The sequence below is a fragment of the Miniopterus schreibersii genome (assembly GCF_964146895.1).
Source record: "Miniopterus schreibersii genome assembly, chromosome: 17".
In the NCBI taxonomy this organism is placed as follows: Eukaryota; Metazoa; Chordata; class Mammalia; order Chiroptera; family Miniopteridae; genus Miniopterus; species Miniopterus schreibersii.
This window is the reverse complement of record NC_138117.1, coordinates 42,300,521-42,319,778: the sequence shown is the minus strand read 5'-3', so window position 1 is coordinate 42,319,778 and position 19,258 is coordinate 42,300,521. Positions and strand designations below refer to the sequence as shown.

The window sequence follows — 19,258 nt, the reverse complement described above, 5'->3', positions numbered from 1 at the left end:
AAAAACCAGTGATGATTATCTTTAATAGATATTTACGTGTTAATATCAGCATCATTAAAAAAACCTTATTTATGGCCTAAATGATTGGGAAGATTTCAGGGACTGTGATTAGCACACCCCCACGCAAGGGCAACGGATGGTTTCGTTGTGTTCCCAAGTGAGTCGTCCACATGTCCCTATTCACAAACACACATGCACATGATTTCCACACCTGTGCAGACACAGGGCGAGAATCAGGTCTACTGCTTCCCTTTCCACAGCCCCAGGAGAAACTTCCCTTTCCTATGAGGAAGCCTTCTCTGATGGCCTCCTTCAAATCTTCCCTTCTTCTGAAATCATGGGCCAACGTGTTAGAAACATCAGATTTGGGGGCTATTTGAGATTGCTGCATATTAATCTTTGGAGTGCAAATAGATTGGTTAGGCCCAACTTCAAATAATTTTCCATATATCAGTTTTATCAGAAAAATTGTCTTAATTTTATGTTCCCAAATGTGTGTTTTTAAAAAATTATATTAGTTTGCCACCTAGTCTCAGACAATACGCTACCCTTGGTTCAGAAAGTGTAACCCCCATCCTAGGGTCTGATCCTCGGCAAGTGATATGTAAGGGTGGCTGGTGTGCTGTGGCAAGTCTGAGGATGTTGCAGAGGGGGTGACAGACTGTATTTTAGTTTCCATGTCTTGTTTACCAGTAAAGAAAGGAAAGAGCTTCTTTTTGTTTTAACTTTGACCTGTTCATAAAATACTATTTGAGAAAAAAAGAGTCCTAGGTGAAATTCAGTAATTTACTTAACTTGAAACTCTTTGAACAAAGATTTCTGATAATTAACTAAAAGAAATGACCATTGCATTAATTTTTAGCATACAGTTTTTGGTGTTTAACAGTCATTTTTGGGGGGTATCTTTAGGGCATCATTCAGAAGATAGTGGACAGTCACAAAGTAAAGCACGTGGCCTGCTATGGATTTCGGCTCAGTCACCTGCGGTCAGAGGAGGTTCACTGGCTCCACTTGGACATGGGCGTCTCCAGCGTGAGGGAGAAGTATGAGCTCGCACACCCGCCGGAGGAGTGGAAGTAAGATCACACACCTGCTTCATGTCGCTCACACATCTGTTTTCTGTATTCAGTCACACACAAGAGGGTGAATGTCTTTGATTACTTTTCACACTGGTTGTCCTTGCTACTCCTGTATGAAGTTGACTGGTCACTGTCAACCAGTGTGTCCTAACTTTTGTTTAGTGTGTCTTTGGGGCACTGCTGACTTCTTCCGCTATGATGGTCTGTTGCTGGTCCCACGTCCCTTGTCTGTGCTGCTTATTCCGACTCCACCCTAACAGCTCCAGCCCTGTTCTGTTACATCCTTTAGTGCAGCAGGACTTGATGTGCCTGGGAAGGCCACACCAGTGATCTCATTACTAGGCTGCGTTGCTTGCTGTGTGGTCCTGGGCTGTGTATTCGATGTTCACAGAGGAGGTTACATCAGAAAGGGATCTACTAGTGCCTCGTGCTGACTTAATGAAACTGATGACTCAGGTGAACTAAAGGAGTTCCCTATAGTTGTCCTTTCCCTGGTTCTCTCCTAGTAATGCTAGTAGGAAGTCGTACATCTGACACAGTTATGTTGGAAAGAGAATGACTTGTGAAAATGGGTCCCGTGTTTGTAGACAACACCGCAGGAATAGAGAAGATTGTGATTGAAGCTGGTGGTCAAATGGCAGCAACTTCCATCCAAGCATCTGCATTGGTTAGACATTTTCAGAGAAAAACTAACATGTTTAGGTTCATAAACCTCTAGTTGAATTAAGTCTTGTGCCAGTTAGAGTTTATTAAAGAAAAAGACTTGTATTTTCAGATTTATCAAATAGCAGGAGCTGAGCAAACAAAATATTCCATGACAACATAGTTTAGTTGATATACATCAATTGCTAGGGCAGGTTTGAGCTCCAACTATTTAGTCAGTTAATCAAATAAGTGTTTAAAAACTAAGACTATCCAAAAGTTCGTCAACAGTACCTGCAGGTGTTTTTAACACACTTCTAGTATTTTTATTTTATTTTAAAGGAGCTTTATTTTGAAAACAGGTCACAACACAGTCTCTGGCCTGTTCTGCTAGTGTACAAGCTACAAATGCTTGCTCGGCAGTAGAGAGACACTCTTTAGTAGCATGTTTGAAAATAGAACAAAAATCCGTATAAAACAAATATTCAAATAGTTTCTATAGGAACAAAGGTAAGTGTGGCTCATCACCTAGTTCTAGTATCCTCTTAATTTATTAGACATGTCAAAGGCATACTTATTACAATGACATTCTTGGTGCTCCATGAAATGTTTATTGAATGTAAATCTCTGAGTATATGAGTTTTGTTTTTGTTCAAGCCAATTATTTTATCAGTTCAGGTAAAGTTGAGTAGGCACTACTTTATCTAATGGAGCCTGAATCTTCAAAAGTAAGAACCATTTGGACTGGGTTAGATAGGACCTCATATAGGCCTACCCTGTGCAATGAGGGAAGATGCTGCTGCCAGTAATAACACTGAGGAAGGGCCATCACCACTGAGTGGCTGCGAAGAGCCAGGAGCTGTGCCAGCTATATGCTGTGTATTTATATTTGTATGTTTGTAATTCGTAAAATGTATATTTCACTTAATTCTCCCCAAACCTTATAAGGTAAAGACTATTGTTACCCCTGTTTTACAGATGAAAACAGAGGCACAACAATATTGATTTAAGTTGCTCTCACAGGTGGTTTGTGACACAGCTTTGGCTTGAATCTTAGCTGGCTGCTTGCATAGTACGGGTGTTTAAAATCAGCATGCCCATCTCAATAGGAATAATGTAATCTTAAAATGCTGAGACTACAGCCAGACTTATAAGACTAGTGAAGATTGGGTCGATATAATGTGGAGGTAATGAAAGAAAATATGATCAGAGACACATTTGGTACTGATGTGGTGTTTCCCAGGGTATGAAGGTTAATGCATGTGGTTCTGTGTATTTCAAAGGACAGGGAATGTAAAGTGTCACTAATGAAGAGGAGACTGTTAAAAATAACCAAACATCCCTGGCCAGTGTGGTTCAATGGTTAAGAGCGTTGGGCTCCACATCGAAGGGTCATGGGTTTGATTCTTGGTAAAGGGCGCATACCTGGGTTGCAGGTTTGATTCCCAGCTCTGGTCGGTGTGCATGCGGGAGGCAACCAACCAGTGTGTCTCTCTCAAATTGATGTTTCTCTCTCTCTCCCCCTTCCACTCTCTAAAAAAAAAAATCCATGGAAAAAAATCCTCAGGTGAGGATTACCAACAACAACAAAAACCAAGGAAAAAACAAGTAGGAGTTCTAGAAATCACTGTATAGCTAAAACAGCAGATTAGATATAGCTAAAAGTTAGTAAACAGGAATGTGGATCTGAGAAAATTTGCCCAAAGCATAGCACAGAGAGATGAACAAATGGAAAATATGAAAGCAAGTTTACATGACACGAAGAATGAGAAGGTCAGTTTGTTTCTGATAGGAAGGAAGAGGAACTAATCCAGAGACGATGGCTGAGCGTTTTCTAGAATCCATGAATGACAGGAGTCCTCAAATATAGGATTAACAAAATCCCAAACAGGGTTAATACAACTAAATCCACACTTTGGCAGATGAGAGTAAAATAACGGTGTATAAAAGAAAAAGAGATGATGTTTAAAAGCAACCAGAGAAAAATCCAGACTTCTTCACAGTGATAATAGATGCCAAGAGAACAGTGGGCTAGATCTCCAGAGTGGTGGGGAAGAGTAACCCCAGCTGCACCTGTTACCCAGTTAAATTCCACATCAAGAACTGGGTGACACAGATGTTTTTCTTAGTTTACCCCCAAAGGACTCTCCTCCAAACATCCTTCAGGAAAAGGAGAATGATTTCTGATGGAGGATTTCAGATGCAAGGAGGAATGCCAGCCAGATAATTGGGTCCATCTAAATAAGTGTTGGTTCTATAAACAAAAATGGTGATAATAACTGATTTTTTTCTGTTAAAAAGGTAGAACTCAACTACTGGAATCATGGCAGAGCAGAGGTCATCAGAACTAAAGCTCTGTCAGCAAAGTTCTAAAATTATATATTAGGGTAACAACTAAAACATTAGAAATAGAGTTTATAACTTCAACAGCAGGTGGATAAGTAGGTATTAGAGAAATGCAGCCACCAGCAAGAAAGGGAGAAAAGAAAGCACAGGAATCAGGAGAAACAGGAATCACAAATAAGATTTTAGAAATAAATGCAAGTATACGAACAGTAAATGGTCAGATTATTAGTGTGTGATGGAAAGGTGTGTTTCAGCTCTCTGTTCTTATTTATTTATTTTTATTTCTTTTTTGCCCCCTGACTCCAGCTGACTCTGATCAGAGGAATGAGAAACCAAAGAACACCTTGCCCCTTGCTCCCGAGCCTTAGTGACACCATCACTATTTAGGTTTAGACTTAGAAGACTTGTAGAACAGGAATGGTTTGTTTCCTGCTAGACCCTTTCCCTACAATTTGGGGACCACCACAAGATAAACTAGGGACCTGAATTGTGGTTTCCAGATCCAAGCAGACAGGATTCCCTCAGTTGTGACACAGTTTTGCAGTGACAAAATCTTTTGATGCAATTAATGCAATTATGCTGTTTCTTTTATTAAAATAAAGCTCTAGCCTGGTCAGCATGCCTCAGCAGTTGAGCATCGACCTATGATCCAGGAGATCGTGGTTCGATTCCCAGTTGGGGCATGTTCCTGGGTTGCAGGCTCAATTCCCAGCAGGGGACATGCAGGAGGCAGCCAGTCAATGAGTCTCTCTCATCATTGATGTTTCTGTTTCTCTCTCCCTCTCCCTTCCTCTCTGAAATCAATAAAATACATATTTAAAACAAAAAACCTCTAGATATATAAAACCAGATATGACTATTTCCTACTTAGTGTTTCACTACTGTACATCCCTCTAACTTGACCAGAAAGCTGGTCTGTGGAGAGTCATTTTCCTCTTTTTCATCTGCTCTTTAGACTGCCCCTGACAGACAATGTGAGGGAGTGGAACAATAACTGCTGCACAGTGTAGGAGACAGGAGCAGAATGTTGGGAACTGACACAGATACACACTGAGGAGCCCATCTCTCCTGATCCCACGTAACTACCCTGGGTCAGAAGGGAGGGAGCCACAGGACCATCAACCAGCTGTGAGTCTACTTTATGTAAAGTACCTACTGTGTACCAGGGACTATGCCATCATTTTCAAACCCTTTGTCTCTCTCTCTCTTTTTAAAAAAATGTATCTTGTTGAAAGTATTACAGTTGCCCCCTTTCTTTCCCCATTGATACCCTACACTTGCCCCCACCCCTTCCAGGCCTTCACTTTATTGTCTGTGTCCATGGGCTATGGATATATTGCATATAAGCTCTTTGGTTAATCTCTCCCCCCGCCCCCTGCCCCCCACTCACCACCCCCCACCCCTGCCTTCCCTCTGAGATTCATCAGTCTGCTCCATGCTTCTATGTCTCTGGATCTGTTTTGTTCATCAGTTTATTTTGTTAATTAGATTCCACATATGAGTGAGATCATGTGGTACTTGTTTTTCTCTTACTGGCTTATTTTGCTTAGCATAATACTCTCCAGGTACCTCCATGCTATCCCAGAGGGTAAGAGATCCTTCGTTTTTACAGCTGCATAGTATTCCATGGTATAAATATACCACAGTTTTTTTTACCCACTCATCTACCGATAGGCACTTGGGCTGTTTCCAGATCTTAGCTATTCTAAATTATGCTGCTATGAACATAGGGGTGCATAAATTTTTTCTAATTAGTGTAGTGGGTTTCTTCAGAATATATTCCTAGATGTGGGGTCACTCAGTCAAATGGCAATATTTAATTTTTTGAGGAAACTCCATACTGTTTCTGTAGTGGCTGCACCAGTCTGCATTCCCACTGGCAGTGTATCCGAGGAGATGTTTGATACGTTTTCAATCTTCTTGAACTTCTAGAGATTTGTTTTGTGTCCTAACACGTAGTCTGTCTTTGAGAATGTCCCATGTGCACTTGAGAAGAATGTGTATTCTGAAGCTTTGGGGTGAAATGTTCTGTGAATGTCAATTAAATCCATCTGATCTAGTGTGTCATTTAGAGTCACTGTTTCCTTGTTGATTTTTTTGTCTGGAAGATCTATCTAGTAAAGTCAGTGGGATGTTAAAGTCCCCTACTATGACTGTATTGCTGTTGATCTCTCCCTTAAATTCCTCCAGAAGATATTTAGGGGCTCCTATATTGGGTACATACATGTTTACCAGGGTTATATTCTCTTGTTGGAGCAATCTCTTTAGTATTATGTAGTGGCCTTCTTTGTCTCTTGTTATGGGCTTCATTTTGAAGTCTATTTTGTCAGATATGAGTATTGCTCCCCCAGCTTTTTAAAATTTATTTCCCTTTGCATGGAAAAAAAAAAATTTCCATCCCTTCACTCTCAGCCTCTGAGTCCTTTTTTCTTTTTTTTTTTTAAATCCTTATCTGAGGATATTTTTTTCCATTGCATTTCAGAGAGAGTGGAAGGGTGAGAGAGAGAGAAACATTGATGGGAGAGAGACACATTGACTGGTCGCCCTGAACCTGGGGCCAGGGTTCGAGCCTGCAACTGAGGTATGTGCTTGGCTGAAATTGAACCCAGAACCCTTCATCTGCAGGCCGACACTCTAACCACTGAGCCAAACTGCATAGGGCTGAGTCTTTTGTTTTGAGGTGGGTCTCTTGTAGACATCATGTATTTGGGTCATGTTTTCTTATCCATTCAACTACCCTGTCTTTTTATTGGAGCACTTAATCCATTTACATTTAAGGTTATTATTTTTTTAGGTTTTTATGGATATGTACTTATCTATTGCCATTTTAATTCTTTATGCCTATTTTTCTCTCTCTCTTTCTTCTTACTTCTTATTATAGGTGTCCCTTTAACATTTCTTGTAATGCTGGTTTGGTGGTGATAATCTCCTGTAGCCTTTTTTTTTGGTCTGGGAAGCTCTTTATTTCACCATCTATTTTGAATGATAGCCTTGCTGGATAGAGTATTCTTGGTTTCAGATTCTTGCTTTTCATTACCTTGAATGCTTCATGCCATTCCCTTATGGCCTGTAGAGTTTCTGATGAGAAAAAAGATGACAGCCTTATGGGAGCTCCTTTATAGGTAACAGACTGCTTTTCTCTTGCTGCCTTGAAGATTCTCTCTGTCTTGAACTTTTGGCGTTTTAATTATGATGTGTCTGAATGTGGGCCTCTTTGGATTCTTTTTGCTTGGGACTCTCTGTGCCTACTGAACTTGTGTGACTTTTTCCTTCACCAGGTTAGGGAGGTTTTCTGCCATTATTTCTTCAAACAGGTTCTCTAACCCATGCTCACTTTCTACACCTTCTGGCAGTTCTATGATGTGAATATTGTTATGTTTTGTGTCGTCCCGCAGTTCCTTTAAACTGTCCTGTTTTTTAATTGTTTTTTCTTTTTGGTTCTGTGATTGAGTGATTTTTTTCCTACCCTGTCTTCTAATTCACTGATCCAGTCCTCAGTTTCCCCTAATCTGTTGTTCATTCCTTCCAGTGTATTTTTTTATTTCTGCTTTGTCATTCTTAATTTCCTTCATAGTTTCTATTTCTTTTCTTTTGCTGTTGAGCATCCTTACAATCATTATTTTGAACCTATATCTGATAGATTGCTTATCTTCATTTCATTTATCTCTTCTTCTGGAGAATTCTCTTGTTCTTTCATTTGGGACTTATTTTTTTTTGCCTCCCCAATTTGGCTGCCTGTTTGGGTTTGTTTCTGTGTATTAGGTAGATCTGCTAGGACTTCCAATCTTAATGTCAGATGCAGTTTGTGACTGGCCTTGAGTATCCAGTTTGGGACTATCAGTGATCTACAGCTGTGGCTCCCTCTGCTGGGGCTGGGCACATTTTGAAAGGGCCAAGATGTGCACCACGGTCTACTTTTCCAAGCCCTGGGTCCTGAAGCAGATCAGGCAAAGACTCACAGCACCCCAGGACCTGCCTCTGCCTGCAGGGTGATTGTTATTTGCAGTCTCTTAGTGAGCCTCAGGTTATAGAGCACAGCAGGGCATAAACTCCACAGGGTGGGGCAATTGCCCCCCCCTCCACCCCCTCGCCCAGGCAAAAGCTGCCTGGATGGCAAAGGTCTGCCTGAGAAACATGTCTCTACAGTATGGGGGAATGACTCAGCACAGGAATCCAAATGGGCTCCCTCTGAGCTCTACCCCCAGAGCTCACAACCCTAGATTCTCCTCACACAGCTGTAATCCACTCTGCCCTCCCCCTGACAGAGCTGAAGGTGAGTGGCTGCACACAAAACTTTGTGCGTTGTCATCATAGGACTGCCAGAAGATCTAGAAAGTTAGCAAGGATTAGAGAACCTGTTTCAAGAAATAATGGCAGAAAACTTCCCAAACCTGATGAAGGAAAAATGTCACACAAGTTCAGGAGTCACAGAGAGTCCCAAGCAAGAAGAACCCAAAGAGGCCCATGCCCAGACACATCATAATTAAAATGCCAAAAGTTCAAGACAGAGAGAATATTAAAGGCAGCAAGAGAAAAGCAATCTGTTACCTACAAAGGAAGCTCCTATGAGGCTGTCATCTTTTTTCTCATCAGAAACTCTACAGGCCAGAAGGGAATGGCATGAAGTATTCAAAGTAATGCAAAACAAGAGTCTGAAACTAAGACTACTCTATCCAGCAAGTCTATCATTCAAAATAGATGGTGAAATAAGGAGCTTCCCAGACAAAATAAGGCTAAAAGAGTTTATCACGACCAAACCAGCATTGCAAGAAATGTTAAAGGGACTGCTGTAATAAGAAGTAGAAATAGAAGCATTGCAAGAAGTGCTAAAGGGACTGCTGTAACAATAGGAAGAAACAGAGAGAGAAACACAGTCATAAAGAATTAAAATGGCAGTAGATAAGTACTTATCAATAATAACCTTAAATATAAATGGATTAAATGCTCTAATCAAATGACATAGGGTAGTTGAATGGATAAGAAAACATGACTAAATATATGCTGTCTACAAGAGACCCCCTTCAAAACAAAAGACCCACACAGGCTGGGAAAAAAACCCCACAAACTTCTGGAGGACTTTAAGGGAAAGATCAACAGCAATACAGTCATAGTAGGGGACTTAACACCCCACTGACTTTACTGGATAGAACTTCCAGACAAAAAAGTCAACAAGGAAACAGTGACTCTAAATGACACACTAAATCAGATGGATTTAATTGACATTTACAGAACATTTCCCCCCAAAGCTGCAGAATAGGCATTCTCCTCAAGTGCACATGGGACATTCTCAAACACTTACGACGTGTCAGGACACAAAACAAGTCTCTACAAGTTCAAGAAGATTGAAATCATATCAAACATCTTCTCAGACATTTACACCATGGAATACTATGCAACTGTAAAAAAAAGGAGGATCCCTTACCTTATGAGACAGCATGGTGGGACTTGGAGAGTATTATGCTAAGCGAAATAAGCCCTTTGGAGAAAGACAAATATCACATGATCTTATCATATGTGGAATCTAATGAACAAAATAAACCAATGAACAAAATATATCAAGAGACATAAAAGCGTGGAACAGACTGATGAATCTCAGAGGGAAAGCAGAGGTGGGTGGCGAGAGATTAACCTGAGAACTTATATGCATATGCATATATATTCATAACCCATGGACATAGACAATAGTGTGGTGAAGGCCTGGGGGGAGGGGTACAGAGTGGAGGGGATCAGTGGGGGGGGTGGAGACATTTGTAATACTTTCAACAATAAAGGTAAATTTTAAAAATAAAAAGAAACTTCGTAAGTTGGCCCTTTAAGAGGGTGTCTGCATTTCCAGCCATCTCTCCCTGGCAGACAGAAACCCCACTGCTTTTCACAGCCGTATGTTTTGTGGGCACCTTTCTCAGTTCTGGTGCTCTGGGCTGGGGAGTCCACCTTGGAGTTTAGACCCCAGAGTTCTCAATGGAAACCCCCCCACAGCTGAGATCTCCCTCCGGAACTTCAGCTGCTGCCTGTGGGAGCCCAGCCAGCCCTCTCATGCCTCTGCATTTCCTACCAGTCTCTGTGTCGTCTCTGCTTTAGGTTCTTGGTTTTGAGGGTGCTCTCCAATTCATCTTCAGTTGATTATTCAGGATGGTTTTTCTCTATTTTAGTTGTAATTCCAGTTTGGTCCTGGGAGAGTGTCAGTGTAGCTTCCACTTAATCTGCTGCCATCTTGGATTTGCTCTTTGCTCTTCATAAGAGCTATCTAAAACAGCAATGCTCAGACGTTTTTCTTTGGCTTACAGGAAGAATATATTTTACCTTATGATCCAGTATATATATCTTAAAATTTATTCTGTGTAATAGGTCTGCATATGTATTTCATAAACCATGCTAGTCATACTGTTTACACTGAAGTCTAAAGTTTTCTTTTCAGTGTCATTCTGTTCTGTTCTTTTTTTAAAGAGATAGAATAAAAGAATGTCACTGCCCACTGACCAGGGAGGTGGGGGTGGATTGGCGCTGCTCTATTAATAGCCTATGAAAACAGCTTTAAGTCAGAAAAGCATTATTAGGGAATATAGAGGGCAACTACATAATAATAAAAGTCCTATTTCACCACAAATGTAGTAAGTATAGAAATAGATATAACTCTTAAACTTGTACATTCCTAAAGACATTTCTCAAAGTATATAAAGCAACAGTATTAATAAAATAATAAAACTTACCTCCTAATAATTAAAGCAGAAGGAACACAATGTGAGCAGTTTTAAATTATGTATTTGTTCTTCCTATTGTAGAAATACAGAATTTTGCACATGCCCCAGTATATTAATCAGTTTAAAAATACATTCCAAAGTAATGTGTGGTTCAGAGTACAACACCCAGCTTGCTGAGGGTCCTGAGTGGACTCTTCTTAGTCCTCCTGTCCACCAGTGTGCAGTGGCAGGCATAATCCCTCTTGTCTGAGCACTGTCTTCATGCAGCCTCTGGCCACCAGACTGTCCTCTGGTAAAGGTTGGCCTACTTTGCAAACCATTCACCTCTTCTCCTGCTCAGCCTTTCTGTTTTGGGGCTGTTTCAGGGACCTCTTTTCTTCTCTTTTTCTCTCTCTAGACCTGCCTATGGCATTAAATTCACACTCTATTTGGATAGATGTAGGAAACCATAAACAAATTATGCCAATAACCCATGCAAAGCTAAAAAAACAAAGGTGGACTAGGGGAGTAGTACCAGGAGGAGTGAGAAGCAGTTGTACAGGGATAAGCTTTTAAGGTAGAGCTCATGGACTTGCTGGTGGATCTTCTGAAATGTAAACATCCAATGAAATGTGTAAATTATCCTGCTTGGAAACTTCCAGCTGCTCACCTGGAGCCCAGTGCCACAGGTTCTGATCACCTCTCGTGCTTGTCTCCTCTGCCTTCCCCCTTCCTCCACTCTAGCAATGCTGGTCCCTTTGAAATCTCTGTCTTCTGTTCTCATAGGAACTGGGGTCGGGGTGTGACTGGATGATTTCTTCTCCTGCCAGCTCCTTGTCATTGACTAGCACAGCCCTCACCACGTCTCTTCCTGCCACTGTCTACTAGAACTTTCACTTACTCCACTGGCCATGGGTGGCCTCTCTCACTAGGGCCTGAACAAGCCAAGTGCATTGTTCCCTGGGGCCTTTGAACTTCTGCCTTTCCCAGTGCAGCTTCGCCCTCCCTTAGTTTAGGGCAAGTGTTCCTGTCACCTTTTCCCCGTGGCCAGCTCCATAGTTAATGGCCTGCTGATACCATCTTTCTCCCTCAGGGCCCTTGTCTTAGTCACCACTCTGCTCCTGTTTTCTAGTCCTGACTGATATATAGCAGGCACCCAATAAAATTTTTTTAGTGAAAATTGAATCAGTGATAATGAAATTGTAAAATAAACCAAGAGGCAAAGTACTGTGATGGTATAGTCACTTATATTCAGCCAGGAACCAAACAGGGCCAATTTATTTTTACAATACTCCCGTATTAACATTTGCTTACCACGCGTGTACTAGCACTGGACTTATTGTCTCAACATTCACTTGTGTGACAATGGTCCTGTCAAGGAAGTGCTCTCCTTTTGCTGTTTTACTCATGAGAAAGCCGTGGTTAGAGAGGCTGCTGACTTTCCAGGATTATACAGCTTACATGGTGGCCAAGTGGAAGCTGAGGCCAGTCACTCCCGTTTCTCCTCTACTTGTATGTTAGATGTGTGACTACAACTAGCAGAACAGGTGATCGATCACTTTCTTCTGTCCCTGGCAGACACCTCCTCTCAGTTCACAGGTGAGCATATGAGGGCAACCACAGTTCTGGCTTTAGTTCTGAGAAGTAAGGTCTTAATGTTCAAATGAAAGTGCTGTGCTCGTAGAATAATTGATATCCATTTTCATTCCTGTGAGGTTTGAACATGGATTTTTTTTTTTTTATGCTACCTGCATAAAGTTGCAACTGGGAGAAGACATTTATGGCACATGTAACAGCAAAAGATAGTACCTAGAGCAGAAGTACTGATCAATATGAAATTTGCAGACAACTCTGTAAATGACCAAGACACATGAAGGTATTTTCATAAAAGAGAAAAGTTTCATAAACAATAGGAAGACCTGTTGGCTTCATTAGTGATCAAATTAGGGAGATGCAAATTAGTGATCAGAGAGACACCAACTTGGACAACAAGATTCCTGCTTACTCTCTCTGGTTGGCAGAAAGTGAGTTGTCTGACAATATCAGTAGCCGGAAAGGTTTTGGACCCAACAAGGGTCCATACTACTGGGGAAAATGTAAAATTTGGAAAACAGAGTCATTACATACCCTATAGACCTGCAGTCCACGCCCCGTTCTGTCCTTGAAAGACTTGCATTTCTGTGTGGCGCTGCAGATGCAAAATGTTCATAGCTGAAGCAGCAACAGTTAAGTGAGCTGTGGAATGTCACACAGGTCAGAATGAGTGAGCTGCAGGGACACGCAATTATGTGGATGGATCTTAGCCAGACACCACTGTGTGACAGACATAAGTCCCAGGACAATGTACTGCTGAATTCAACACTTTAAAATGGTTCTTTTTTTGTTATGTGAATTTTACCTCCATCTTTTAAAAAAGTAAATTCCAAAAGATGACATATAGTATAATACACTATTATAAAGTTAAAAGCAAAATAAACCTAAAACTATTGTTGGGAAACAACCATTGGGGACTATAAGATGGACATATGAATAAAGGGGCAGAGGGCAATAGGTAGTCCAGAGCCCCTTCAGGGGGAGCAGCCTGCCCCCCAACCCCATTCTCAAAGGAACCAGGGCTGAACTGGGTCCTTCGTGTGTACACAGGAGCCCCTATCCCTGCTTCCTTCTCAGTTGGTCCAGGAGGGAGCAGGAGCTTGCCCACCTGTCACGGGGTTCCTGGGAGATGTCAGTTAAGTAGGTGGTATTTGGTAGCACCTGAGTCAGCCAAAAACGTTTAAATTGCAATACCACACCGGGTTTATAATGCCACAAAAGGTGTTACACAGTTTTGAGAGGTTTCTATCAAACAGATTTAAACTTAAAAGTTATGTACTTTGATAATTAAATTCTAGTTAACTGAATTTTGATGGCTATTTTAGTTATTTGTAATTGCTTGCCTGGAGTGGTCAGTTTGGCTTTTCAGTGGGTTAATCAGTTATAAACAAACTATTGGAGCTTTTGGGGAACTGGCCAGTCCTTTCAAATGGTGAATCAGGGCTCAGAGGACCAGGTCCCAGAGAAGGCTTCCGTGGCATTTGAGAGAGTATCATGGGACTTTTGCAGAGCAGCTAATAAAGAAAATCCTTTTCATTGTTGTCAGGATGTGGGTCACATCTTCCTGTTCAGCACATCTCTGCTCACTGCTGTCCAACAGCTCCTCGCTCTGCAGAGAGAGGGTTTTTCTCAGATCTTTACAGGAGAAAAATCTTTCATCTAGAGGAAAGGTGTCCTTTTCCAAAGATGACAAAAGAAAATGAAAAATCGTACTTTAGGAAGTTTTAGATTGTATTTTGATACAGTTTTTTGGTGTGTTCTCTTGAAATGGCATTACATATTTATGTACCTTAATTTGAAAAAGCCAGTGTTGTAATACTGAATTCAACAAGAGATCTTAAAAAGATTGGCAGCTATAAGACAGTAAACAGAGAACCTCTGGTGTGTTTGGAAGTGACACCTTTAAAAAACAGGATGGACTTCTTAATTTGCTGATTTATTAAACATTAACTGGACACCTCTGCACCAGACACTGACAGAACAAAGACTAGTAAGTTTCTGGTCTGTGGCTGGAAGGCCGATATTTAGTAACCAAGCTTATTAACCCAGTTCTATTATTCATCAAGGAAGTGCCGGCTAAAATCACTATGTATTATTGCAATAAATAAACTTCAGTCTAACTAAAATGAAAAGGTTAGAAATACCAGGTAGAGGTGAGGATGTAGAGGACCATGTTGCTGGTGGGAGTGTCAATTGGTACAATTCCTTCTTACTGCTTGGTGATATTGGCTAAGGCTACAGTGTGTTGTCATCATCCAGTGGTTCAGTTCCAGGGGCTGCCCAACAGAAGTGTGTACATGTGCTCACCAGAGGACACTCATGTCTTTATTATGTGGAGACAGTGAGAGAGAGAACACGCAAGCACATTCTGATGAAATTCCTTTGTTTCAATCATTCTTGAAGCTTGGCTTCCTGAGCAAATAAATAACCTCCTTTAAGCTTAGAGGAAGAAAAAAAGAGTCTTTGGCTTTTTTCCTAATAGTCAAAAAATGGAAACAACTCAAATGGCCATCAGCAGTAAATGGCTGAATAGTTGTATTTGCCACATTTTTCAGCTTTGAGCAGACTGCCGCTGCCAGATGTGGGTGAATCCCTCGAGCACGTTGGTGAATAAAGGGAGCCAGGCACAAAGGGTGCATCCTGTGGGATCCCATGCGGGTGAAGTCAGTCATGCGAGGGTGCTACCCCAGGCAGCGGTGGACGGTGACCATAGGGCTAGAGGGACTTCTGGGCTTCTCACCGTGCTCTCTCTTTGCAGAATCGAGCTGAAGACACTGTGCACATTTTTGTGCTGAAAATTAAAACATTTACAGATTAATTGATTATATTTTAACTTATTTATTAAATAATATTTAAGAGTAATTGACAATGCCATACACACCATCATATTGTAATTGTAGACAATAAATTGAGAAAATTACTGATTTATAATTATTCTATTTTGTGAATTATTTTTTAGATATGAATTGAGAATTCGTTATTTGCCAAAAGGATTTCTAAACCAGTTTACTGAAGACAAGCCAACTTTGAATTTCTTCTATCAACAGGTATATAGGAGGGTGATTTAATATACTTTTTTCTTTGTTTTTAAAAATTTCATTTATTATATAACTTTATTTTAAGAATTATATTAAACCTAATATTTGGGAAAATATAAATTTGTCACTGTATGGCAGTGAGACTCTTTTAGCTAGTGAGAACTTAGGAACTTTGGACACTTGGTGAATTTTTGTATGCTTGGGCAACTCTTAAAAGATACTTTTATGTGGAGACAATAAGTCCTAAGTGACACAACCATTGTTCATTCTTTAATTCAAGTATAATTAACATGCCTGAATATCAACACAGTTGTCAGACGTAGAATTTGTTGTGAGAGCTAACTACACCCATATAATCTCAATAGCAATTTGCATAATAAATCCAAATTGACTTTACACTAAAAGGAGCTTGCTGTTTGCTCCTTACAATATTAGTTAGGCATTAAATATATGTGGCATAAATGAACCAACACAACTTTAGAACCAAATAAATGTTACTTGTTGGTATTAGTGAACTGTTCCCCTCAAAATTGTCTAATGAATATCGGAGACATTTGAACGTACAGTTTTGCCACCCAATGCATTTTTATTTATCATTTCATTAAGAGTCAGTGTCTCTATTCTGAATCTGAATTACAGCATCTGAAACTCTGGGGCTTTCCGTCTGTTGGAGACGGCTTGTACTGACTCTTGTTCAGTGACACGTTTCCCTCTGTGTTTGTCGTGATCTGTTATTTTGTTGAACTTCACATGTGGGAATCTTGAGGACCTAGACTGGGGAATAGTGACCATCCCTGAGTGTTATCTCTGTTATTCATTCTGTTTCAAAGGAATCTGTATTTTTATTGTTCTAGCTCTTTTATCAAGGTAGAAGTGAAGGAATTATGTTTAGATTCTCTCTACCACCATTACCAGAGAGAGTGAGAGAGAACTTACAATAACCACCTTACTGTTAACATTTATTTTGAAATTTCATCCAGTTTCAGCCTGCTATTCATTATGTCCCATTCTCTGGGATGGTGTCCTGAGGAAAACACGTAAGTGGTCGTAGTGGGTGTTGGTGACTGCCTGGTTGAACATTGTTCTGTGGACATAGTTTCATTTGAAGATGTCCCAGATGAGGCTCCCACTGTGAGATATTGTAAATGATTTACTCAGTGTTTTTGACCCATTTTAGAATTTCTAAAATATATTAATCATCGTACTCTAAAAATAAACTATAATCTTGTTACAACCTATTCACTATAGAGTAGGAGTCTATAAAAATAAGTTTTTAAGCTAATGGCTCATTATAAAGCAAGAAAACTGTGTTTTGCCCTGAAGTCAGAATTTTCCTTTGTCCTGTAGCATTTTATTCCTCTTTATCTCTCTGAGCTTGCATTTGTCAAAAGTGTGAGTATTTGATTGGTAACCTTTTGCAAATAGTGGTGGCCATTGGTTTGAAGGGCTATGTCAATATTTAGTCAAGAAATTGTCATATTAACTCAACTTGAACAGAAACCGTTTGGCACTATTGTTGGCCCTTAAGATGCCTGGGCCTGACATGAAGTTGTCATTGTTTTGTCCTACAGATATTTTAAGATTTTTAAACGGGTATGTCCACCCATTGGCTCTCAACATTGAGTGTAACACCATGACTTTGGTATAAAAGCTAAACTTGCCTGTGGAAGTGTGCAAGGTGCCAGACATACTTGTTTTCTGTTCATCAGTCTTACTTTTGCATTTTTGGGTCTAGTTGATAAATTTGTTAGCTGACAAAGTATTCAGAAGAGAGCAAAACAAAACACAAAATCTCCTGTGGTGGTCAAAGCCCTGAGTTGACATATGGAATAAATTATGGAGTGATTTAGGATTAATATTTTCTGTTAGAGATGTGAGCAGTTCTTATCTTAAGCCCTGTGCTTGAGTCCATTGCAGAGTAAGATGAAAACTCAAATATAATACCTGCCCATAGCAGGAAGTCCAGAGGCATCCTGTTTTTTAAGTAGGAAAGTGACATCAACAAAACCAGTTAATTTAAAAAAACAATACACAACTTTCAGAGGGCTTCTTTTGAAAGATCGTCAAATTTGCTGGACCTGGAGTTAATAATAGTAAGCAGAGTACTGAAGGAAAACACACACAGTGATGGTGGGAACAGGAACCAGGAGATGTCTGTGAGGCCATATGTAGTCCTGGGATCCCCAGGGTGGTGAGCTGAGTCCCACCTTGCTCTGCCTCCTCCTAATAGAGAATCTGCCCTCTCTGGCAGCATCCACAGAAGGGTCCACACTGAAGCCTGAGATGCAGGGGTGGACACTTGCCATGTGACCTGGGGTCAGTGAAATGTTCTGATCTTTATGTATAAAGTAAGACTACTAAGACCTAACACAGCATAGTACTTGGCCCTGGTAGATACTCCCTAGATAACAGGCAGTTCCTCTGCTGTTGTCTTCATTCTCTTTAGGCTTTTTCTAATAAATTGGGGATGCTAGTAGTGTCCAGCTCACACTGATGTAGTGAAGATTAAATGAGCTATAAATCTGCCTGAATGGAGCTGAGTATATTTACTTTAAGCAATTATACACACACACACACACTCACACATACTCATACTTAAATGCTCAATAAATTGCATTTGTTTCACAGATGAAAGCAACACGTTCTGCTGGGTGTTAGGAGGAGGTGAACGGTAGTCAAGAAATGTCTTATAAAAGAAACAAACACTGAGTATGAAGGACCTGAGTCCTGAGCAGGCATTGGGATGTGAGTGTGTACAGAGCACAGGGCCTCCAGGGCCTGGTGGACAGGGAGAGGGGCTGGACCATGGGAACTGGCTGAAAAGCTACCCAGGGCTGGCGGTGAGGACTGGGCAATGAGGGCCTATTGTGACGGCCTGTTCCATCTTGGGTCAGTACACTTCATAGAACACATCAGTCACCTCAGACCAGAAATGGACTTCAAGCCATGGTCCTTTAGCTGGGAGGGTCAAGAGTAGTAGGTTGTTGCTATAGGAAAAACAAGTCTTAGAACTTTTAAGTTACACTTTTGAAAAGGGGATTTCCCATTAGGATCATTAAATTCTAATTTCCCCTTTTTTAATTTTTGCAACTAGTATGAATTTGGTTTTGATGAATGAAGTAAAGCAAGTGATTACATTTTCACACCTGTAAATAGTGTTTAAAAATCACGTGATTAATCTTTAAGACAGTCTTGTGGTGATGCATTTTCCTTGACTGTAGTTGATATTCTGCTGTGGCTTCTTCAAGTCTACACCAAACCATAAGCTAAGGTCCATTCAGTTTTAGTCAGAACGACTGTAGTGTTTCTCTAACACATATAAATGCATGTCTTGATTTATCTCTTGTGCCTCTTGATTTATCTCTTCTGTTCAAAAATAAACCTACCAGTGATGCAAGAACTTAGTTCTTAAGTTTGGATTTATTATTTGCCATATAGGAGAAAAAGGCAATTGAAGGGTAAACAAAATGATTTTAGAATGAAAGCTTTTTACTTAATTTAGTGAATTGAGTAATTCAGTTCCATTGAATCAGTCTTAAATGCCTACTATATGTAAGAAATAGAACTTACTAACTCTTGTAAGCCTTACATGGAAAAGAATATTTGCACCAGGAGGCGCTGAAACCCGAGTTTGATCACTGTTCATTCATTCATTTATTCATTTGCTCACTCATTCAGTCAGTAAATATTTATTGACCACTGGGGTCGAGGTGCTAATGCAAAAAATAAAGCAGGTTTTGAGAGGAAATGGTCTTTAGATCAGAAGCAGCAGATGGCTGTCCACTGCTGGGCATGTCGTCATAGCTCCCACCACCAGAGAAGGGCTGGCAGTGAGAACATGTGCATGTCAGGGTGCAAATTTTTGGTCTGTTAAAGGGTC

At 40.5% G+C, this 19,258-nt stretch overlaps 1 protein-coding gene across 23 annotated transcripts in view; it reads left to right on the top strand.

The window, feature by feature from the left end:
* PTK2 (protein tyrosine kinase 2) overlaps positions 1 to 19,258 on the top strand; it is a 168,616-nt gene that overhangs the window by 54,759 nt on the left and 94,599 nt on the right. For 22 of the 23 annotated variants that reach the window (XR_013997441.1, XR_013997442.1, XM_081116791.1 and 19 more), the window contains 2 exons: positions 910 to 1,076; positions 15,300 to 15,387. Coding sequence is in view for 21 of the 23 variants with exons in the window: in XM_081116791.1 (XP_080972917.1) it covers positions 910 to 1,076; positions 15,300 to 15,387 (255 nt within the window). In the remaining 2 variants the exon portion in view is untranslated. The remainder of the gene's footprint in view (positions 1 to 909; positions 1,077 to 15,299; positions 15,388 to 19,258) is intronic. The other variant, XM_081116801.1, reaches the window with a different exon arrangement.